Genomic DNA, 25843 nt, shown 5'->3' with positions numbered 1-25843 from the left:
GCAGCATGTCCATGTCACATAAACAACGAAAGCTGGTGAGTGCATTGCTGATGTTGTTTTTCATTTGAGATGTTGGGCCTGCTCTCTAAGTGTGCTGATAATCGGCCCATAGCATTGTCACCGGCTTGTTCTATCTAAATGGTGCCATCCCTTCCTCTCTCCTGTTTCACCGTTTCATTTGGTAGTGGGGCGAGCACTTGCTCAGTGCGCACCGTTCTGGATGTTTTTCACTTAAGCCTCGGAGGTGTAGGTTATTCAGGCTGAGGCTCAGAATCAGAAAAAATATAATCAGAGATGTCATGATTAATTTCTTCCCCGCCATCTGAGCTGTATTCATTCAGCTCTTGTAGCAGCACTAACGCAGCATGTGCATCGACCCATCTTGGTCTTCTTGCCATTGTAAATTATGCACGCTCCCACTGTGTACTCCAAGTAGGCCAGAGTAGACTGATAAAACTGCTTGGATTTGGTGGACTGATATAGGGTACATTTTGAGATTATAATTAGAATATACCAATACAATAGAATGGCCCGCCCTGTTATTCACAATTGGTGATTACATAATTATGCATCATTCGCTTCCCCTCGCTCATCAATTAACCCATTCTATCCCTTTCTCCCCATCATACTTTACTTATTTTATTTGATATTTTGTTATGTGTGAAATTAGTTTCAGTATTGTTAAGGTTCATTTTCTAGGGTGATTATCAACTGGGCACAGCATATTCCACTGTCGAGAGAAGGAGTGGAGCAGGCCCTACTGTCGGGAGAAGGAGGGGCAACAGGAAAAACAAAAAATGACATGCCTTTGTCGTGACGTGACTTACTTTAATGTATTGACTGTTATTTATCGAATCACCTAACTATGTTTAATTGTCACTTGATTGAATTAATCATGTAACAATTAACTCATCCAAGATGGCGTAGTAGTGCGGTCGTGTATTGTGTTGTGTCCTCGTGTAAATAGCCAGTTTTTTTTTATTCGTATATATTTCTCTATCTCACTTTCCATCCTTTAACTAAATATACTTTCCTGCAACCCGCCTCACCCAATGTGGAACGGATTCTATTATTTCTTTATTTTTATCAAGAACCTACGGCTGAAACTAGCCAGCTAGCCATTAGCCACCGTTAGCGGTCTTCACTGTCCGTGGCCTGCACTACCTACCAGCCAGCTCTAGCCTCGACAATTATCGGCCAGTCTGCACAGCGTGCTATCGACCCAGAGCATATCGGATTTTCTGCCGGAATCACTGAATCACTGGACCTTAACACAGGACCATCGCAACTAGCTAGCTGCAAATGAATGGCTGTTGTTGGCTAATATCCACTTCCCGACGTACCAGTTAGCCTTGAGCTATCCTCGAGCCAGGCCCATCTCCCGGCTATCTACCTCTCTGTCAACCGGACGGGACCTCCTAGTGTCGACACGGAGCCCCGCCGATCCATCACGTCTGGTCTGCCGACGTAATTGGCTGATGTGGTTTCAACAGGCTTCCCGTTACGACGACCACGAAGATCCATCTGCTAGCCCCGGCCCGCTAGCACACGCAATCAACAGCCGTGCCTCCTGCTCGCCTGTGCTTTAGCAGCCTACGGTCTGCTCCCGGACTTACTTAGTGCTGTTCAATGGACCTTATGATCACTCAGCTACACAGCTAATGCCTGCTGGACTGTTCCTTCACACGGTACCCCATCCTGTTTATCTGTTTAGCCTCAGCCCAAACCTTCGTCGCCATTACCAGTTGTTGTCTTAGCCCTCTCGAATAACACCTGTGATTGCGTTATGCCTCTCTCCCATGGCAATATGCCTAGCCTATTGCTGTTTGGGTTAGTTCTTATTATACAATTTCACTGTAGAGCCCCAAGTTCAGCTCAACAAGCCTCAGAGAGCTCCTTTGTCCCACCCCCCATATACGCGGAGACCGGCTCAATCGGTACCTCCAGTGATGCTCTCTCTTTCATAGTTACCCAATGCTTAGGTGTGCCTCCACTGTACTCATATCCTTCCATATCCTTGTCTGTACATAATGCCCTGAATCTATTCTACAACGCCCGGAAATCTGCCCCCTTTCTCTGTACCCAATGCACTAGAAGACCAGTTCTTAAAGCCTTTAGCCGTATCCTTATTCTATTCCTCCTCTGTTCCTCTGGTGATGTAGAGGTTAACCCAGGCCCTGTAGCCCACAGTATCACTCCTACCCCCCAGGCGCTATCATTTGTTGACTTCTATTACCGCAAAAGCCTTGGTTTCTTGCATGTTAACATCAGAAGTCTCCTCCCCAAGTTTGAGTTATTCACTGCGTTAGCACACTCCGCCAACCCTGATGTTCTAGCAGTCTGAATCTTGGCTTAGGAAGGCCACCAAAATTTCAGAAATGTCCATTCCGAGCTACAACATTTTCCGATAGAACTGCCAAAGGGGGCAGAGCTCTATCTAATCTACTGTAGAGATAACCTGCAGAGCTCTATCATACTATCCAGGTCTGTGCCCAAACAGTTTGAGCTTCTACTTCTAAAAATCCACCTTTCCAGAAATAAGACTCTCACTGTTGCCGCTTGCTACAGACCCCCCTCAGCCCCCAGTTGTGCCCTGGACACCATATGTGAATTGCTTGCCCCCCATCTCTCCTCAGAGTTCGTACTGCTTGGTGACCTAAACTGGGATATGCTTAACACCCCGGCCGTCCTACAATCTAAACTAGATGCCCTCAATATCACACAAATTATCAAGGAACCTACCAAGTACAACCCTAAATCCGTAAACATGGGCACCCTCATAGATATCATCCTGACTAATTTACCTCCGGTGTCTTCAACCAGGATCTCAGTGATCACTGCCTCATTGCCTGCATCCGTAATGGGTCCGCGGTCAAACGACCACCCCTCATCACTGTCAAACGCTCCCTAAAACACTTCAGCGAGCAGGCCTTTCTAATTGACATGGCCCGGGTATCCTGAATGGATATTGACCTAATTCCGTCAGTAGAGGATGCCTGGATGTTCTTCAAAAGTGCTTTCCTCTCCATCTTAAATAAGCATGCCCCATTCAAAAAATGCAGAACTAAGAACAGATATAGCCCCTGGTTCACCACAGACTTGACTGCACTTGACCAGCACAAAAACATCCTGTGGCGTACTGCATTAGCATTGAACAGCCCCCGCGATATGCAACTTTTCAGGGAAGTCAGGAACCAATATACACAATCAGTTAGGAAAGCAAAAGCTAGCTTTTTCAAACAGAAATGTGCATCCTGTAGCACTAACTCCAAAATGTTTTGGGACACTGTAAAGTCCATGGAGAATAAGAGCACCTCCTCCCAGCTACCCACTGCACTGAGGCTAGAAAACACTATCACCACTGATAAATCTACGATAATCGAGAATTTCAATAAGCATTTTGCTATGGCTGGCCATGCTTTCCACCTGGCTACCCATAACCCGGCCACCAGCTCTGCACCCTCTGCTGCAACTTGCCCATGCCCACCCCGCTTCCCCTTCACCCAAATTCAGATAGCTGATGTCCTGAAAGTGCTGCTAAATCTGGACCCCTACAAATCAGCTGGGCTAGACAATCTGGACCCTTTCTTTCTAAAATTAGCCGCCTTAATTGTCGCAACCCCTATTACTAGCCTGTTCAACCTCTCTTTCATATCGTCTGAGATCCCCAGAGATTGTAAAGCTGCCGCGGTCATCCCCCTCTTCAAAGGGGGTGATACTCTAGATCCAAACTGTTACATACCTATATCCATCCTGCCCTGCCTTTCGAAAGTATTTGAAAGCCTAGTTAACAAACAGATCACCAACCATTTTGAATCCCACCGTACCTTCTCCGCTATGCAATCTGGTTTCCGAGCTGGTCATGGGTGCACCTCAGCCACGCTCAAGGTCCTAAACAATATAATAACCACGATCGATAAAAGACAGTACTGTGCAGCCGTCTTCATCGACCTGGCCAAGGCTTTTGACTCTGTCAATCACCGCATTCTTATTGGCAGACTAAATAGCCTTGGTTTCTCAAATGACTGCCTCACCTGGTTCACCAACTACTTCTCAGATAGAGTTCAATGTGTCAAATCGGAGGGCCTGTTGTCTGGACCTCTGGCAGTCTCTATGGGGGTGCCACAGGGTTCAATTCTTGGGCCGACTCTATTCTCTGTGTATATCAATGATGTCGCTCTTGCTGCTGGTGACTCTCAGATCCACCTCTACGCAGACGACACCATTTTGTATACATCTGGCCCTTCACTGGACACTGTGTTAACAAACCTCCAAACGAGCTTCAATGCCATACAACACTCCTTCCGTGGCCTCCAACTGCTCTTAAACACAAGTAAAACTAAATGCATGCTCTTCAATCGAACGCTGCTTGCACCCACCCACCCGACTAGAATCACTACTCTCGGCGGGTCTGACTTAGAATACGTGGACAAATACAAATACCTAGGTGTCTGGTTAGACCGTAAACTCTCCTTCCAGACTCACATTAAGCATCTGCAATCCAAAGTTAAATCTAGAATCAGCTTCCTATTTCGCAACAAATCCTCCTTCACTCATGCTGCTAAACATGCCCTCATAAAACGGACTATCCTACCGATCCTTGACTTCGGCGATGTCATTTACAAAATAGCTTCCAACACTCTACTCAGCAAATTGGATGTAGTCTATCACAGTGCCATCCGTTTTGTCACCAAAGCCCCATATACTACCCACCATTGTGACCTGTATGCTCTCGTTGGCTGGCCCTCACTACATATTTGTCGACAAACCCACTGGCTCCAGGTCATCTATAAATCACTTCTAGGCAAATCCCCACCTTATGGTCATCTTATGGTCATCCCCAAAGCCAACACCTCCTTTGGCCGCCATTCCTTCCAGTTCTCTGCTGCAAATGACTGGAACGAACTGCAAAAATCTCTGAAGCTGGAGACACTTATCTTCCTCACTAACTTTAAGCATCAGTTGTCAGAGCAGCTTACCGATCACTGCACCTGTACACAGCCCATCTGTAATTAGCCCACCCAACTACCTCATCCCCATATTGTTATTTACATTGTTATTTATTTAGCTCATTTGCACCCCTGTATCTCTATTTGCACATCATCTTCTGCACATCTATCACTCCAGTGTTAATACTAAATTGTAATTATTTTGCACTATGGCCTATTTATTGTCTTACCTCCATAACTTACTACATTTGCACACACTGTATATAGAATTTATATTGTGTTATTGACTGTACGTTTATTCCATGTTTAACTCTGTGTTGTTGTTGTTTTTATTGCACTGCTTTGCTTTATCTTGGTGGTGGTCCTCTGTAGCTCAGCTGGTAGAGCACGGCGCTTGTAACGCCAAGGTAGTGGGTTCGATCCCCGGGACCACCCATACACAAAAAAAAATGTATGCACGCATGACTGTAAGTCGCTTTGGATAAAAGCGTCTGCTAAAAGGCATATTATATTATATTATATTATATTATATTATATTATATTATATTATATATATTATATATTGGCCAAGTCACAGTTGTAAATGAGAACTTGTTCTCAACTGGCTTACCTGGTTAAATAAAGGTGAAATAAAAAGAAATACAAAATTAGGAATTTGGGGCACCACGGAAGAAGTTGTTTAACGAGTTACCATCTCACGAATTAAACTCTTAGAAGATATATGTTATATATCAATAACAGTCACTTATTAAATAATTACCTATTTTCAGTCTCATTCTGAACATCGCATAATCCTTGAACCTGCAAGAACCCTAACCTTATTGATTAATCAGCAATACACAAATTGGCTTAATTATTTATTTACTAAATAATTAAATAATAACACAATACAAACACACATAGGTTATTGATTACTAATGTAATACAATGAAAACAGGTCCCTAGTGGACTGGACTAACAATTGCATGAATGCTTGGAAGGGAGAGACAGAGATTCAAACTATCGTTGTTACTTTGGAAACTACGCTCACGGCAATACAAATGCTTAGAACTCTAATCAGCGCTCATTCGGATTAGAAATGCAACATGTATTTATGTGTAGCTGTCCTCGATAGTTGAGTTGATGATGTAGGACTCTGGTTTGCCCACCAGGTCTACCCAATGTCCTTGGTAGAGTTTCTGGTCGTAGTGGTGGTTAGAATGGATACTTCAGCGTACCCTGTAGTTTGTAGAGTAGAACTGCTAGAAAATATTGTTCAGATGTACCAACAGTTGTCTGAGAGGGATTGTCCTTCCCAACTCGTGTCTTTAGTGAAAGTTCTCTAGACGACTATACATGCCAACTGCAGACTGAGATGATAAGGTCTAGTGCGTTGTCTTCTTCTTCACCTCGTGTAGAGGTTGAGAGTTTCAGAGTTTCACAATTTTGCCATATTCAGCTCGCGCTGCATGTCGACTGGTCTGTAGAGTGTCAACCATTTTAAGACGTGTAGCTTCAGCTTCACACTTCCTTGTCTTGTAGAAATTCAACCATTTGCAACATCCGGCTTATACCGTAATCTGCTTGGTCTTCCATTGGTAATGGAGTTGTAGTTTTAAACCATTTCGTAACGTTTAGCTCACGCTTCACGTCTGCTGGTCTGAGGTGAATTTCGTCACGAGGGGTTTTATACTTGTGTGTTTGTCCTCATCTGGGCGTGGCCACTGAATGAGAACAAATCAATATGGAAACAATCATCTCGTCTATAATGCTAAAATAAGATTGTTATCTTCCCAAAATTATTATTTTACTTAAACATTCGTTTTATACAACAATTAGACGCAAACCTCATAACTGGGAAGTGTACACCCCCAGAGATACTGTTATGTTGTTCCAACGTCTTTAATGACATCACAACATAGTAACGAATTTGACATGATTGTTCTTTAAGTCACCACCAACCATTTCCCACACTTTTAGAACTATTAATATTGTTTCATATCCACTTTTGGATGTTGGAGTTTTGGCGGGAAGAATCTCTGTGTTAACAAAGGGGTCCTTTCTCCCAATACTTCATGGCAAGGAAGAGAAAGTCTGCACGGTATTTATGACCAGTCATAAGACTGGCCCCAGGAGAGTGGGTGTTCAAACCTTTGCCTAGCCGGCATCTTTGATCCTCAGCCCATGAGGGCAAGTCATGACACCATCATAAAATTGGTTATAACTCCAGTTCTGTTTGTGATATTAAGATTCTAACAACGACAGTGTGTCACAGTGGCTTCATTAAGTACTCATACACCTTGACTTATTCCACATTTTGTTGTGTTACAGCCTGAATGCAAAATTGATAAAATATATATATTTTCCTCATTAGCTATTTTTGTTATTTTAAATGTGCAAATGTACAATGTCAGTCATGAAATAGTGAACAAAAAGGTTTACTAAATGTTTAATTCTTTTTTTTTTTTTTACTCTTTTTATTGGTCACCAGGATGTGACATTTCACTGACCTCTCACCTCTCACATTCTCATCCTGTGTAGCCAAAATGGAAATAACTATATGATGTTTCTATCTCTTAATTTGTCCTGTTGGTAAAGGTTTGTAATGTGCAAAAGTACAATGTGAGTCTTCAAATAGTGAGATAGGTACCATTTGTTAGGTAACAAACTAAATGTTTTATGAGTTTTACGACAATTTTGTAACATTTATTGACCGAGTTGGAAAATGTGTTGACATTGCCAGGGTCTTAGCTACCTACTAGCTAGATAGCTAGGCTACATTAGTGAATAAGGGGAAAATGCTAGCTAGCATTACCACCCTGTGTTATAGCTAGCTAGCATTACCACCCCGGGGTTATTGCTACGATTCTGAAATGGGGAATGGAATTTGAATGCTTTGAATATGAATCTTTGTTAAATCTATTGAAAAAATAGTAACATTAGCTAGCTAGGATTCTTCGGCGATGTCCTCAGTAATTGTTTTTTGTGCTAAATCTGGGAAATTGAACTAAAATGTTCATATTTCCTTAAACGTTGTTTATAAATGCTTTATGAATGGGAAAATAGAAATGACAATAATGTTACATTGACTGCATAGTATTAATACATATACCGTTTAGCAGAGTGGCAAACTGCACAGCTAATTACTATTAACTGCTTAGCTATAAATGCTTTATGAATGGGACCCATAATGTGTGCGTTAGACCAGTATGACCAGCTTAACTGTGATGTGGATGAGGGCTGTTAATGAGTTACAAAATAGTTATGACCCTCAACTACACAATTTGATCTGTAAAATGTACCCTGAGGATTCTACCCTGTGGGGTTGCACCATTGACTTCAGTGAGAAGAAGAAGAAGAAGAAGAAGAAGAAGAAGAAGAAGAAGAAGAAGAAGAAGAAGAAGAAGAAGAAGAAGGTAACTCAACGCCTATACTGGGCTGTGGGGGAAATTAGGCTAGTACAGGCTATTTATCAGCATAATTTTCAAAACGTGGTTTTGCCTTTTGGGTACCACTTTACATTAAGTTGCCCCTGTTACTATGTAACACACAGTAATAAATGTAGTAACAACATAGTAGTTACATAGGCGTTACTATGTAATTACATAGTAATAATGTTGTAGCGCTATCAGTTTTGCACACAATTGGAATAAGGAATGTGTAATTACACATCCACTTGCTGAAGGTTATTCCACATGTCTAATTACTGATGTTATTACTCATTTCTTGTTCCAAAACTAATGTTTTGTAATTACACTAATGTAAAGTCACCTGTGAATTACCATGTTAATAACTCAAACCAAAATCTGACCTTGTTACATGTAACTACAATGCTCAATTGGTTGAGCATGGCGCTTGTAACGGCAGGGTAGTGGGTTCAATCCCCGGGACCACCCATACGTAAAAATGTATGCTCACATGACTGTAAGTGGCTTTGGATAAAAGTGTCTGCTAAATGGCATATTAAGGTGCCACTACCATCGAATACACATGTAATACCAGGGTTGATAAATAGGCTAGGACCTGGTAACAACAACTGTAACAAAGCACACCCTGTCATTAACTACTGGTAATTTTCAATTTGTTTATTTCTATGTTATGACCTGGCTCAAAGGCTATACCGAATCAAGTGTAATGTAAAAACAATGTAGTTACATACGATACTTGTAATTATCATGTACCTACCCAGGAGCAAGCAACTTAATGTACAGTGAAACCCAATAGGGTATAACTTTTATAATTACTATGTAGTTACAATGTAACAACCTTTGCAGACATTCGGAGAAAGGACAACATTAGGTATAACCCTTTTAGTTACATTGTACTTACAATGTAACAATCTTTAAATACCAACTCTGTAACTGCAATGTTGTTACAATGGGTATACGTGAATTAACTATGTACTTACTGAGGTGCAAGCAACTTAATGTAAAGTGAAGTGATTATTTTAGCGTACAATGACATCATTGTTTTTAAGCCCTGGATTTCTAGCCCTTTGGTATTATTGTTGGATCTGATTTCAATACCTAACATTTCGATGGCCATAATAAATAGATATGCCGATAGTGGACAACCTTGTTTTACTCCTCTTGACAGTTTAATACTTTCTGAGAAGTAGCCATTATTTACTAGGGTAACTATACAGTGGGGAAAAAAAGTATTTAGTCAGCCACCAATTGTGCAAATTCTCCCACTTAAAAAGATGAGAGAGGCCTGTAATTTTCCTCATAGGTACACGTCAACTATGACAGACAAATTGAGAAAAAAAATCCAGAAAATCACATTGTAGGATTTTTAATGAATTTATTTGCAAATTATGGTGGAAAATAAGTATTTGGTCACCTACAAACAAGCAAGATTTCTGGCTCTCACAGACCTGTAACTTCTTCTTTAAGAGGCTCCTCTGTCCTCCACTCGTTACCTGTATTAATGGCACCTGTTTGAACTTGTTATCAGTATAAAAGACACCTGTCCACAACCTCAAACAGTCACACTCCAAACTCCACTATGGCCAAGACCAAAGAGCTGTCAAAGGACACCAGAAACAAAATTGTAGACCTGCACCAGGCTGGGAAGACTGAATCTGCAATAGGTAAGCAGCTTGGTTTGAAGAAATCAACTGTGGGAGCAATTATTAGGAAATTGAAGACATACAAGACCACTGATAATCTCCCTCAATCTGGGGCTCCATGCAAGATCTCACCCCGTGGGGTCAAAATGATCACAAGAACGGTGAGCAAAAATCCCAGAACCACACGGGGGGACCTAGTGAATGACCTGCAGAGAGCTGGGACCAAAGTAACAAAGCCTACCATCAGTAACACACTACGCCGCCAGGGACTAAAACCCTGCAGTGCCAGACGTGTCCCCCTGCTTAAGCCAGTACATGTCCAGGCCCGTCTGAAGTTTGCTAGAGTGCATTTGGATGATCCAGAAGAGGATTGGGAGAATGTCATATGGTCAGATGAAACCAAAATAGAACTTTTTGGTAAAAACTCAACTCGTCGTGTTTGGAGGACAAAGAATGCTGAGTTGCATCCAAAGAACACCATACCTACTGTGAAGCATGGGGGTGGAAACATCATGCTTTGGGGCTGTTTTTCTGCAAAGGGACCAGGACGACTGATCCGTGTAAAGGAAAGAATGAATGGGGCCATGTATCGTGAGATTTTGAGTGAAAACCTCCTTCCATCAGCAAGGGCATTGAAGATGAAACGTGGCTGGGTCTTTCAGTATGACAATGATCCCAAACACACCGCCCGGGCAACGAAGGAGTGGCTTCGTAAGAAGCATTTCAAGGTCCTGGAGTGGCCTAGCCAGTCTCCAGATCTCAACCCCATAGAAAATCTTTGGAGGGAGTTGAAAGTCCGTGTTGCCCAGCGACAGCCCCAAAACATCACTGCTCTAGAGGAGATCTGCATGGAGGAATGGGCCAAAATACCAGCAACAGTGTGTGAAAACCTTGTGAAGACTTACAGAAAACGTTTGACCTGTGTCATTGCCAACAAAGGGTATATAACAAAGTATTGAGAAACTTTTGTTATTGACCAAATACTTATTTTCCACCATAATTTGCAAATAAATTCATTAAAAATCCTAAAATGTGATTTTCTGGATTTCTTTTTCTCATTTTGTCTGTCATAGTTGACGTGTACCTATGATGAAAATTACAGGCATCTCTCATCTTTTTAAGTGGGAGAACTTGCACAATTGGTGGCTGACTAAATACTTTTTTTCCCCACTGTACATAACTTTAACCCAATGTATAAGAGATTCTCCAAAATTGAAATATTCCAGGCATTTACAGTTGAAGTCGGAAGTTTACATACACCTTAGCCAAATACATTTAAACTCAGTTTTTCACAATTCCTGACATTTAATCCTAGTAAAAATTCCCTGTCTTAGGTCAGTTAGGATCACCACTTTATTTTAAGAATGTGAAATGTCAGAATAATAGTAGAGATAATTATTTATTTCAGCTTGTATTTCTTTCATCACATTCCCAGTGGGTCAGAAGTTTACATACACTCAATTAGTATTTGGTAGCATTGCCTTTAAATTGTTTGACTTGGGTCAAACGTTTCGGGTAGCCTTCCACATGCTTCCCACAATAAGTTGGGTGAATTTTGGGCCATTCCTCCTGACAGAGCTGGTGTAACTGAGTCAGGTTTGTAGGCCTCCTTGCTCGCACACACTTTTTCAGTTCTGCCCACAAATGTTCTATAGGATTGAGGTCAGGGCTTTGTGATGGCCACTCCAATACCTTGATATTGTTGTCCTTAAGCCATTTTACCACAACTTTGGAAGTATGCTTGGGGTCATTGTCCATTTGGAAGACCCATTTGCGACCAAGCTTTAACTTCCTGACTGATGTCTTGAGATGTTGCTAGCTACATTAGTGAAACATTGGGAAATGCTAGCTAGCTTTACCACCCTGTGTTAATACGTTTTACTAACTAGTTAGTACGCTTTACAAATAGTTATTGCTTTATGTCTGAAATTGGGAATTTAATTTTAATGGTTTGAATATGAATCTTTGTCAAATCCATTAAAGAAAAGTAAAACTGAAAAGTGTTCTCCTGTCTCCTTATTTCTCCTGGTTAGCCTATTGTCTGCAAAGGTTGTTACATTGTAACTACAAAGTAATTAAAAATGTCCCTTCACTTGACATTAAGTTGCTTGCTCCTGGGTAATTACATTGTAAATACATGTATGTCCCTTTAACAACATTGTAATTACAGAGTTGGTTGTTAAAGATTGTTACATTGTAAGTACTACTGTGTAGTTACATAGTAATAGGGGCAACTTAATGTAAAGCGTTACCACCTTTTCACATATTCACAAACACTGGTATGGCAGAAGCACAATTTTGAGAACAGCCATAATGATGACACTACTCTGTCATTGTAATGATGCATCTATTAAGATACCTAAATATGAGCTCTTGCATAGGATGACTGCTCTATGGATATGCTATGGATATACATCAACCTTTAATAATGCGGTTGGGACCTGTTATAACACGTTCATGAAATGCTTATAGATGTGTAATAAATGCACTATGGATATGTAGTCAAAGTAAATCATTACCTAATAAAGTTATTATATTTCTATGACTCCAACGCACCTGCAATGATGTTCTCAGGGATCTTGACGATGTAGGACTGCTTGCTGAACTTTGGCGGGTTGTCATTCTCATCCTATGGGAGAAGGCAAGCAAAGACATACACATATTTATAATACTTAAACACAATATGTAGTCTGTTTCTCTGTGTGTATATTTATTGTGTGGAAGTCTATTTGTTTTAGCATTCTGAGGGTCTCTTGCTCAGTAGTAGTAGTATATTGTTGATTTATTGTAGTTCTCTGTGGGGTCTGTATAGATTCTAGAGTGATAGTGTCTTTATCTAGCTGGCTGCATCTCCGGGTTTGGCCGGTGTAGGCCGTCATTGTAAATAAGAATTTGTTCTTAACTGACTTGCCTAGTTAAATAAAGGTAAAATAAAAAAAATAAAAATAATAATAGAGAAACATTTCTCTGTTTCTTTAATATTATTTTTTATTCATTTTTTATTTTACCTTTATTTAACTAGGCAAGTCAGTTAAGAACATATTCTTATTTACAATGACGGCCTACACCGGCCAAACCCGGACGACGCTGGGCCAATTGTGTGCCGCCCTATGGGACTCCCAATCACGGCCGGTTGTGATACAGCCTGGAATCGAACCAGGGGGTCTGTAGTGATGCCTCAAACACTGAGATGCAGTGCCTTAGACCACTGCGCCACTCGGGAACCCATTATGGTTCTGTTTACCAACATATCATACCAGCAGGGTTTTAGACACCCAGCTTACAGTGTCTGTGTGTTTGTGTGTGTGTGTATTTGTTAGTGTGTAGGTATACTATGTATTCATCTATTTGGAAAGTCTCTGATACGAGATGAGGTACAAATCCCAGCTGTAGCCTCTGCATGTGACAATATGGGATAATCCATGTGATGAGATGCAGAGCTTGAGAGTGAAGTCCAGAGCTGTTCAGCTCTCCCCGGGCACCGATGACGTGGATGTCGATTAAGGCAGCCCCCCGCACCTCTCTGATTCAGAGGGGTTGGGTTAAATGTGTAAGACAAATTTCAGTTGAATGCATTGTTGTATAACTGACTAGGTATCCCCCTTTCCCTTTCATTTCCCTCTGTCACTCTTCCCACTCTCTCTCTACTCTCTCTCTCTCTCTCTCTTTCTCTCTCAGTCATTCAGTGGAAGGCAGGGAGTCACACACACACACACAAACAGACCACATGGGGTTATCACTGTGTGGCAGCATCACACACAGGGCTTTAGTAGTGCAGCACAAGGGACAGATAGTAGCCTGAGTGCCAGTTGTCAAAGTGTTAACCTTCTATAGCAGCTGCCACAGCAGGGAACACTCCAGAAATAGTGACAGAAATGAAAATGTTTGTGGTTAATTGTCTATGTAGGTATGGTTTATTAACTGTTTATGTAGGGGTTAAACACTTCTATATGTGTTTCTCTAATGTGTTTCTCTATGTTTCTCTATGTAAGGATGTATGCTCATTCTGCTTGTTGGTTTGCGAATGCTCCTTCTACCTGTCTCTCCCTAACTTGTTGACTGGTATTTTGGCTCACCATAATTTACTGCTTGTTTTTACAGCACCAACTTGCGAGTTGGTCATCTCCCGCTCGTATAGTGTACACTACCGGTCAAAAGTTTTAGAACGCCTACTCATTCAAGGGTTTTTCTTTATTTTTACTATTTTCTACATTGTAGAATAATAGTGAAGACATCAAAACTGTGAAATAACACACATGTGCAAAGAGTGTGCAAAGCTGTCATCAAGGCAAAGGGTGGCTATTTGAAGAATCTCAAATGTAAAATATATTTTGATTTGTTTAACACTTTTTTGGTTACTACATGATTCCATATGTGTTATTTCATAGTTTTGATGTCTTCACTACTATTCTACAATGTAGAAAATAGTAAAAATAAAGAAAAATCCTTGAATGAGTAGGTGTTCTAAAACTTTTGACCAGTAGTGTATGTGCAGCCAGGATCCATACAGTGTGCAAGTCCTCCGTTTTCACTCTGTTTGCCATACTGGTGTGTGACTCGAGAGTGTGTTGTGTGTGTGTGTTTGCCATTTCACTGGCTGTGGTTGTTTCGGGAAGTGGGGTGCGGGCTGTATTTGCGAACCCACTGTAGCTCATAGCAAACTTTTAGTAAATTCCTGTCAAGAACAGAGACACGGAAGCCCATCTAGCCTAGCTAGCCTGTAGTTTAAATGAAGCTAACTAACAAACGTTTTCAACGCTGCAGTAGCTGTGTTTATTTTGCTCTATTCCGGGACAATGTGGACCGTCCGGACTTTCAATGTAGCGACTGTTTGCTTGCAGAGGACTACAGGGTTGAAGTGGCTACTCTTAGCAAACAACTGGCGAACTTACACAAGCTACTGAGGAATCCACGCCCGCCTACTTTATCTTTCTCTTCTACTCCAGTAGCTGGATGCTGCTCTGGCATGGTGGGAGTGTCGCCGCCGTGTTGTCTCTCCACAGCCGACTGGCCGGTGCTCTGCAGGGATCCCTCCCTGAAGGGGTATCCCCCTTCCCTGGAGAATGGAGTTAGTAGGATGCTTCTGGATGACTTAGTGGATATTCCTGTTCTTGACCCCAACCAGCCATGGAGCCACGTCACTCGCCGTGGAAGTTGAAAGCAGCGGCCTTTAGCAATAAGGGCCTCCTTGGTGGTGGGAAGCCCAGACCGGATACATAACTTCAAACAGCAGATCCAGAGGTTCCAGTGCCTTCATCCCTCGGTGCTTCTGCTTCGACATCAGATCCGGATGTACCTGAACCTGTGTCCTCTGTTCTGTCTCCATCTCCGGTGGCTTCTACCTCAGGTTCAGATCTTCAGAGCTCCCCCCTCATCGGACCGTGAGGGTGTATAAGACTCCGGCCCCTTCATCAGCCACAATGGATTCTAGGGCTGGCTCGGGTCCATCGGGACCCACCTCCCATCGGTCTTTGAGGGGTCTTCTAAACCACTCGAGGCGAAAGAACGGCCGGACCTCCTCAGCCATTTCACCAGCCGTCGTCATCGCCAGCTCTATGGTGAGAAACATCTCAGTTCCCGGGGTAAAAACCTTGTGCTATCCTGGAGCACAAATACAGGACATTACAAGGCTACTTCCTACCATTCAACAACTGCTGCTGGAGGCTGACCCTGTCATAGTCCATATGAGGTCAAAAAACATTAGGGGGGCTAGCTCGGAACTGCTAAAAATGTATTTAAACGAACTGATTCTAGCTCTGAAAGATTCCAAAAAGCAGCCAATTCTATCAGGCCCGTTACCATTGCTGGGCCGTGGCTGTGAAAGACTCAGAAAGCTACTGGCATTACACACCTGTCTAAAAGACTGCTGTAGCTCTGTTGGCATAACTTTTATAGATAACTTTGACACCTTTTGGAAACAGTAGACGCTCTACAGGAATGACAGAGTCCATTCAAATCATCTTGGCTTCTGGACCCTGTCTGCACATTTCAAGGTTGCGTTGAGACAATTACTTATCAGTGACCCAAGCCCTGCTCAGATAATCCCTACCATTCTGTCGCTGAGTTGTCATAGTGCTGATGAAAATGTGCATTGTCCCAGGGTGTTGGCAGTCATAATGTAACATAATTTATGTCCCTCTAACTCCCCTGAAAGCCTCTTTCAGCCCTACAGCTATTGTATGTAGTAATCATGTGCCTATGAACCTGAGTTATACTGTTAGCACTGATGCTAGTTTGCCCTAGTAGGAATATGTTTGCCCTAGTAGGAAGTCCACTGTGTGCAGCTCACCCTGCACTATCAGTTCAAACACAAATATCACTGTCATGTCTACTACATCTGATAAGCAATATAAACAATCAAGTCTCCCAGAAAAGTGCAAAAAATAGCCCACATTAACATATGTAGCCTAAGAAACAAGGTTCATGAAATCGATAACTTGCTAGTAACAGATAACATTCATATACTGACTATCTCTGAAACTCACTTAGATAATACCTTTGATGATAAAGTGGTAGTAATTCATGGTTTCAACATCTTCTGAAAAGATAGGAATGCCAATGGTGGAGGTGTTGCCATTTATGTTCAGAGTCATACTCCTGTAAAGCTTAGAGACGATCTCATGTCAAATGCTATTTAAGAAATATATCTACAGCTTCACCTGCCTCACCTAAAGCCCATTCTTGTGGAAAGCTGCTATAGACCAAATGCTAACAGTCAGTATCTGGATAATATGTGTGAAATGCTTGATAACGTATGTGATATCAACAGAGAGGTATATTTTCTGGGTGACCTAAATATTTACTGGCTTTCATCAAGCTGCCCACTCAAGAAAACGCTTCAAACTGTAACCAGTGCTTGCAACCTGGTTCAGGTTATCAGTCAACCTACCAGGGTATTTACAAACAGCACATAAATTATTCACATGTATTGATCACATCTTTACTAATGCTGCATAAATCTGATCTAAAGCAGTATCTAAATCCATCGGATGTAGTGATCATAATATAGTAGCCATATCAAGGAAAGGCTGGGCCTAATATAGTGTATAAGAGGTCATACAATATGTTTTGCAGTGATTCCTTTGTTGAGGGTTTAGAGAATATTTGCTTTTCTGTGGTGTGTAATGAGGACAACCAGACGCTGCACCTTACACATTTATGAAATTGCTTATTCCAGTTACTAATAAGCATGCATCCATTAAGAAAATTACTGTAAAAACAGTTGAATCCCTGTGGATTGATGAGGAATAGAAAAATGTTATGGTTGAGAGGGATGAGGCAAAAGGAATGGCAAATAAGTCTGGCTGCACAGCCTTGCCAGTCTGGCTGCACAGCTTATAGGCAAACATACTGTAAATTGAGAAATCATGTGACTAAACTTTACAAAAAGAAGAAGAAACTGTACTATGAAACAAAGATAAATGATATAAAGAATGATAGTAAAAAGCTTTGGAGCAACTTAAATGATATTTTGGGCCAAAAGGCAATCCCTGCTCCATCATTCATTGAATCAGATGACCAAATTATGAAAGATAAGCATTGTAATTTTGAATTCTGTAAAGTGAGTGTGGAAGAGGTGAAACAATTATTGTTGTCTATCAACAGTGACAAGCCACCTGGGTCTGACAACTTGGACGGAAAATTACTGAGGATGATAGCGGACGATATTGCCACTCCTATTTGCCATCTCTTCAATATAAGCCTACAGGAAAGTGTTTGCCCTCAGGCCTGGAGGGAAGCAAAAGTCATTCCACTACTCAAGAATAGCAAAGCACCCGTTACTGGCTCAAACAGCCGACCAATCAGCCTGTTACCGAGCTGTCTATTTAAACTACTAGCACACAGCTCAGACACCCATGCATACCCATTTTTACATTTACAGTCATTTAGCAGACACTCTTATCCAGAGCGACTTACAGTTAGTGAGTGCATACATTTTCATACTGGTCCCCCGTGGGAATCAAACCCACAACCCTGGCGTTGCAAGCGCCATGCTCTACCAACTGAGCTACACAAGACATGCCATCTGAGTCTTCACAGTCCCCAAGTCCAGAACAGACTACGGAAGCGCACAGCACTACATAGAGCCATGACTACATGGAACTCTATTTCACATCAAGTAACTCATGCAAGCAGTTAAATCAGATAAAAAAATAAACGATTCAAATACACCTTATGGAACAGTGGGGACTGGGAAGAGACACACACACAGGCACAGACACACGCATGATAACATACACACTATACACACACATACACATGTATTTTGTGTTGTAGATATGTGGTAGTAGAGTAGTGGCCTGTTGGCACACACTTAATGTGTTGTGAAATCCGTAGTGAAATGTATTGTAACGTTTTTAACATTCAATATAACTCCCTTAATTTAGCTGGACCCCAGGAAGAGTGGGCTGCTGCCTTGGCAGCAGATAATGGGGAACCATGATAAATTCAAATACAAATGTTAAATATGAGAGTTAATTTAAGCCATTGCAATCAGCAATGACAGTTCCTGTCAGTTAGTGTACCGTATCTTACTGTAAGATACAACACTTACGGGAGTAGGGTGACGTTGCCCCTAGATGGCAGTTTTGCATTTTCCCTACTAATGGTGAAGGTCAGGATTGGGGGAGGGGAAGCTGATCCTGGATCTGTACCTAAGGGAAACTTCACCCCAGAGTCTTTTGCGTAGTTTGCGTGAAATGTGTACGGCCCTGTAGACTGCACTAATAGTTACCCTGTTTGCAACAGTAGTACATGACAGGATTGGGATCAATTCAAAGTGAAGTCAGTGAGTGTTGGATGAAACCTACATGAGTGTTGGATGCATGAGTGTTGCTTGAAACCATTAGAAAGCATAAAGTTGGGTGATATACTGACAAACAGCTCCACGGTGACAGAGACACTGCTGTTAAGGGCTGGGTTTCCGCCGTCTTTGGCCATCACAGTCAGGTAGATCATTCCTTCAGGGACCATCTCGTAGTCCAGAGGGCTGTTCACACTGATCACTGAGGAGAGGAGTGAGAGAGAGAGAGAGAGAGAGAGAGAGAGAGAGAGAGAGAGAGAGAGAGAGAGAGAGAGAGAGAGAGAGAGAGAGAGAGAGAGAGAGAGAGCGAGAGAGGGAGAGAAGAGCGAGAGGGAGAGAAAGAGAGAGAGAGAGATGAAGATATGTGTGACGCTAAGGACTGTAGAGTAGGGTTTACAGCAGGAGAATGACATAATACATCAACTTTATATTTTGGTTACATTAAAACTATGTATATTAATTAGTGTACAACTGCTAATAATGTTAATTGCCAAATACCAAAATGAATGTGCTTCAATCTATAGCTAGAGGACTCCTGATATCTCCAGGAGTGATAAGTATAATTTGTGTCTTATCTGGTGTTGTCTAGTACTGTCTTTGTGCTAGCTAGGGACATCTACTTTAAGTGTCTGTCTTCCCAGTAGCCTACTTGGTGTGTGACTGCTGATTTTCATACCTTGCAGCTGATTGTTGACACATCAACCAGGATTAAGGGGCAGGGCAATTTGTGACTGTTGTTTTGGTAATCAATGGCTGTATTGGAGGGGGAGTGGTTTCCTCAAGAAACCATCACTCGACCCCTCTGACATTAAAAACTACAGACCGATATCCAGTCTATATTTTCTCTCCAAAACACTTGAGCATGCTGTGTCTGACCAACTCTCTCGTTATCTCTCTCAGAACTTCTTGACCCTAACCAGTTAGACTTCAAGAAGGGTCACTCAACTGAGACTGTTCTCCTTTGTGTCACAGAGGCTCTCCGCACTGCCAAAGCTGACTATCTCTCCTCTGTTCTTATCCTCTTAGATCTGTCCACTGCCTTCGACACCGTGAACCATCAGATCCTCCTCTCCACCCTCTCAGGGCTGGGCATCTCATGCTCTGCACACTTTTGGTTGACAACTCCACAGTGTCCCCCACCCAGAGTGCTGTTGGCTGAGCTCCCCGCTTGTGCCATCAAACCCCTGCAACTTATCCAGAGCCTGGTGTTAAACATTCCCAAATTCTCCCATGTCACTCCTCTCCTCCGCACAATCCACTGGCTTCCAGTCAAAGCTTGCATCCACTACAAGACCATGGTACTTGCCTATGGAGCAGCAAGAGGAAGTGCCCCTTCCTACCTTCAGGCTATGCTCAAACCCTACACCAGAGTACTCCGTTCTGCCACCTCTGGTCTCTTGGCTATCCCAACTCTACTCAGCCCAGTCAAAACTCTTCTCCGTCCTGGCATCCCAATGATGGTGATGGAACCAGCTTCCCCCTGAAGCTAGGACAGCAGAGTCCCTGCCCATCTTCCGAAAACATCTGAAACCCTACCTCTTTAAAGAGTATATTAAATAATTCCATAGCACCCCCGGTGGGGGTGGAAATGTCTTTATGCGCACATATTGATGTAATAACCATCATATCGAAGTAAACTTGGAGTCACGCAATGATATGGTGTGTGGTCCTCCCACTACGACTCGGAAACCAAGCAGTTTATTAGGCTACAGATTAAATAAGATGAACTTCACAGGGTGGTGAAAGTGCACTGTGATCTTGATGCTCTTTTCCAATAAATGTGTCACATTCAGGAAACTAGCCATATTAGGCGGGTCACTACTTCACAGGAGAGCCATTTGAACGTAAACCTTTTTATTTGATCAAAATGTGTTTTTTGGCAGAAATGCCTTCTGGACTTTCGTGTGCCTTAATAACAAACTTGTATGCCATCTGTAAATACTAATACAATTGTTAAATTATGAGCCTTGTTGGTTAAGCCGCAGAAAAAGACAGCAACCTTCCCACTAGCCATGATTGGCTGAGACAATGAGTGGGCTGGACATGACGAGAGAGGAGTTTGGATTGGTCTGCCATATAGTACGCTTCTGTCTATTTGAGCTGGTCAGTATGTGTAGGTAATCCTGTCTAACGCTGCTTTAACAAATTTGTGTAGTGGAGCTGCATAAATGTTGCTCTCCACTTTCTGGAGGATCGAGTTTTGAAATCAGTGGAATTAGAGTATGATAGCTAAAGAGATGGAGAAAACACCTGTCTCTGGATTACATCTTCAAACTAAGGGCAACCATGGCATCCGTGACAGGGAGACGCGTCCATCATGCATGATGTATACGGGTAAGATAGTCTAGCTAGCTAGCTACATTTTTTGATATTACACGTTTCTAATTTTGACAGAAAGTGGTTTCATTTCAAGTTAAAGTGTACTGTTAGCTAGCTAGCTAAAGTTAGCTGGCTGGCTCACTTACTAACGTTACGTGTATGATCTTATTATTTGTATCTCAGAGCCATTTGCTTGCTAACATTGAACCTGGTTGGTTAGCTACCTGCAGATTCATGCAGGGTAGTAACGTCATGAGTTGGGATTATGGTTCATTGTTTACCTAGGTAGCTAGCTACATGTCTTAACAAAAGACTCCACTATGCAAGTAACCATTTCGGGTGCGTTCGTAAATTCAGTCTGAGCATGCCAGAGCGCAGAATAACTGATGAATTTACGAACACACAACACCCGTTGGCCAGTGTCAGTAAACGTCTGCAAAAAAGCGTAATTATATTATTGCCATCAGCACTGTTACAGTCACCAATGCTCTGGATAACATGAAAACAGCCTAATCAACTCTGCTAGGGCGAGTAAAATGGTCAGTGGGGTGATCTCCCATTAAATTAGAGAACACACCACTGACCATTTTACTCGCCCTAGCAGAGTGTAAAAAACACAATTTCAAATGTTGCCACATAAGACTGATTCAAGGCGGTCGGTCACAAATATCGAGGATCTTATTCTGCTCACATGATGATATATGCTTCACTGCCGTTTGACAAATAAAAATATTTTTGCTCTTATCGATAATAATTTCATCATGTAGATTATACCTGCACACAAAAAGTAAATGTTGTGTGCACTACGTCATCACACACTGATTTTTATCCACAAAAAGTCAATTTGGTGGAAATACATCACTGGTGGGAAAATGCGCATATTTTCTTTATGCGGATTCTAGAGTATTCACATTAAAATCTGTCCCAATTGGATGGAAACCTAGATATGTGGTTGTCCCACCTAGACATCTTCAGATGAATGCACTAACTGTAAGTCGCTCTGGACAATGACTAAAATGTAAAATGTAAATGTGCATTATAGTCGGACAAAAAGTTAATTTGTATCATGTAAAGCTTTCCTCAAAGGTTTTGAGGTTACTCAAAACAAGTATAAATTCAATATGTGTGTGCATGTGTGTTTATTTGCGTGTATACGTGCGCGCGTGCCTGTGTGTGTGCTGACCTGCATAGCCCTCCACCATGGTGATTCTGAAGTAACTATGGAATGCCGACACTGATGTGATGGTGTAGGTCAGGAAGTTGTTAGGGTGAGAGTCCTCATCTGTCGCCTGAGAGAGAAAGAGAGAGTGATTACAAGTTATTACTTGTGGAAGAGGAGTGGGGGGGGGGGGGGGTGGAGAGGGAGGGAGAGGGGGGGGTGGAGAGGGAGGGAGAGAGAGAAAGAGAAAGAGTGTGTGATTTAGTGAGTGAGTGAGAGAGACAGTGATAAAATGACTACACTTGAATGAGACAGACAATGTTTGTATGAGTTTAGATGCCCAGATGGTACAGTATCAGTGTTACAGTGTTAGAGCCTATGGATAAGACAGCAGACTGTCAGTAAGTGTGTTATTGGGCTGATTACAACTGAGGCCCATTATTAGCGTGCCAGTGTTAAAGATGCAGTCTTGAACTTTGTGTAATTTCAGCCAGTAGTTTTGAAAGTGGTGCTCACAAGCCAAAAGTGGTCCCTGTTTTTTTGTGTACTACATCATCAAATTGTATACTACGTGATCAATGTTTTGGTTTAAATTCTTATTATACAGTATGTTACGAATCCAATCTGAACGATATGTTACGGATTTGTTGTCCTTAAGATCCTGGACTGCATCTTTAATATTGGATGAACACCAGTAGAGCAGCACAGCAAACAGGGAACAGCCAGACGTGTGTGTGTCCCATTCTAGTGTGTGTGTGTGTGTGTGTGTGTGTGTGTGTGTGTCTCTCTCTCTCTCTCTCTCTCTCTCTCTCTCTCTCTCTCTCTCTCTCTCTCTCCTCTCTCTCTCTCTCTCTCTCCTCTCTCTCTCTCTCTCTCTCTCTCTCTCTCTCTCTCTCTCTCTCTCTCTCTCTCTCTCTCCTCTCTCTCTCTCTCTCTCTCTCTCTCTCTCTCTCTCTCTCTCTCTCTCTCTCTCTCTCTCTCTCTCTCTCTCTCTCTCTCTCTCTCTCTCTCTCTCTCTCTCTCTCTCTCTCTCTCTCTCTGTCCCATTCTAGGTTAATTCACACAATAATAACACCCCAGAACTACAGCTGGAATGGATAGAACATTAATCCTGAGGCAGTGAGAGTCATTGGAGCTTCCTAGGGAATCAATATGGTTTGGACATGTCAAACGCTGACTTGGGTACGTATGCAAAAATGTTTATGATAATGAAGATATTTGATTGGTTATTTCTCGGACTAAAAAAACACTACTCTCATCTCTCTCAATTCAATCCTATCGCTATATCTTTTAATCTAACTTGCTCACCTTCACACTCCTCTCTCTCTCTCCCTCTCTCTCTATCTCTCTCTCTCGCTCTCTCTCTCCCTAGCTCACTCGCTCTTGCTCACTCTCTCTTCAAATACTTAATGATAAGGCAATCACCCCCCAACCAACTAAGAGGGCTGAAAGATAAACAAAGAGAGGAGGAGGAGTAGGAAAAGAGAGGGAGAGGAAAGGAGAGGCGGAAGCAGGGAAACAGAGACTCTGGGAGGCAAAGAAAAAGCATTATTTGTACAGAGCAAGAGACAGGGATGATGTGGTCCTCTGTAGCTCAACTGGTAGAGCACGGCGCTTGTAACGCCAAGGTAGTGGGTTCGATCCCCGGGACCACCCATACACAAAAAAATGTATGCACGCATGACTGTAAGTCGCTTTGGATAAAAGCGTCTGCTAAATGGCATATTATTATATTATTATTATGTGTGTGGGGCTGAAAGGCAGAAAAGCTTTTGAGTGCTTTGTCTCACAATACCCCCTTCCCCATCATCTCTCTCCCTCCTTTCCTTTTGGCTTCACAGTACCCCTTGCTCTCTGTCCATCTCTCTCTCTCTCTTCCTACTTCCCTTCCTCTTTTGGATCTATGGTTTTCGGAGGCTTGGGGGTCCGGTCCTGGGCATATCCATAATCGCTGACACACACTCTTTCTGCTTGCTGGCTTCCTCATTTCTCTCAGGCATCATATTAATAGCCAGAGTGTTTAAGGTTAGCTCCGTCTAATCAAATACGGCAAACAGACCGTTCAGTCCCCGCTCACACACACACACAACTGCACGCATGCAAGTACACACACACACAAACATACACACACACACACACACACACACACACACATACACTGGGCAAATAAAGCACGGCGGGAGACCCTGAAACTTGCTGAGCTGTGCCAAGCTGAGTCCCAAATGCCATCCTACTCCCTATTTAGTGCACTACTTTTAACCAGGGTCGGTAAGAGGAAACGCTGAGCCATTAGTTACTATTAGTTACTATTACACCCCTTGACTATTACAACCTGACTAATAGGGGGCTGGAGAGAGATGGTGAGTATGGGATTTCTAATAGACAGACAGGGTGGAGGGTAGAGGGGGTGAGGCAGACACAGGTGTCTAACACACACAGTGGCACACATGTGCGCATGAGAAAGCAAGCATGCATGCACATACAGTGCCTTCGGAAAGTATTCATACCCCTTGACTTTTTCTGCATTTTGTTACGTTACAGCCTTATTCTAAAATTGATTCAATAGTTTTTTTTCCTCAGCAATCTACACAAAATACCCCATAAAGACAAAGCGAAAACAGGTTATTAGACATTTTTGCAAATGTTCTAAAAGTAAAAAACAGAAATACCTTATTTACATAAGTATTCAGACCCTTTGCTATGAGACTCAAAATTGAGCTCAGGTGCATCCTGTTTCCATTGATCATCCTTGAGATGTTTCTATAACTTGATTGGAGTCCACCTTTGGTAAATTCAATTGATTGGACATGATTTGGAAAGGCACACACCTGTCTATATAAGGTCCCACAGTTGACAGTGCATGTCAGAGCAAAAACCAAGCCATGAGGTCGAACGAATTGTCCGTAGAGCTCCGAGACAGGATTGTGTCAAGGCACAGATCTGGGGAAGGGTACCAAAAAATGTCTGCAGCATTGAAGGTCCCCAAGAACACAGTGGCCTCCATCATTCTTAAATGGAAGAAGTTTGGCACCACCCAGACTCTTCCTAGAGCTGGCTGCCCGGCCAAACTGAGCAATCGGGGGAGAAGGGCCTTGGTGACCAAGAACCCGAAGGTCATTCTGACAGAGCTCTAGAGTTCCTCTGTGGAGATGGGAGAACCTTCCAGAAAGACAACCATCTCTGCGGCACTCCACCAATCAGGCCTTTATGGTAGAGTCGCCAGACGGAAGCCACTCCTCAGTAAAAGGCACATGACAGCCCACTTGGAGTTTGCCAAAAGGCACCGAAAGGACTCTCAGACAATGAGAAACAAGATTCTCTGGTCTGATGAATCCAATATTGAACTCTTTGGCCTGAATGCCAAGCACCACATCTGGAGGAAACCTGGCACCATCCCTACGGTGAAGAAGCATGGTGGTGGCAGCATCATGCTGTGGGGATGTTTTTCAGCAGCAGGGACTGGGAGACTAGTCAGGATCAAGGCAGTTGAACTGAGCAAAGTACAGAGAGATCCTTAATGAAAACCTGCTCCAGAGCGCTCAGGACCTCAGACTGGGGCGGAG

At 42.5% G+C, this 25843-nt stretch overlaps 1 protein-coding gene across 1 annotated transcript in view; it reads right to left on the bottom strand.

Moving 5' to 3' along the window:
- The window catches only part of LOC311133639 (cadherin-23-like), a 601713-nt gene that overhangs the window by 229998 nt on the left and 345872 nt on the right, over positions 1-25843 (bottom strand). Inside the window, exons 15-17 of the mRNA XM_084167165.1 lie at positions 22305-22410; positions 18877-19004; positions 12556-12628 (exon numbers count right to left, since the gene is read on the bottom strand). Coding sequence (XP_084023291.1) covers positions 12556-12628; positions 18877-19004; positions 22305-22410 — 307 coding nt within the window. The remainder of the gene's footprint in view (positions 1-12555; positions 12629-18876; positions 19005-22304; positions 22411-25843) is intronic.

The sequence above is a fragment of the Coregonus lavaretus genome, assembly GCF_964263955.1.
Source record: "Coregonus lavaretus genome assembly, chromosome: 1".
Lineage (NCBI taxonomy): Eukaryota > Metazoa > Chordata > Actinopteri > Salmoniformes > Salmonidae > Coregonus > Coregonus lavaretus.
Note: the sequence above shows the minus strand (reverse complement) of the source record. Positions and strands in the feature narration are given on the sequence as shown.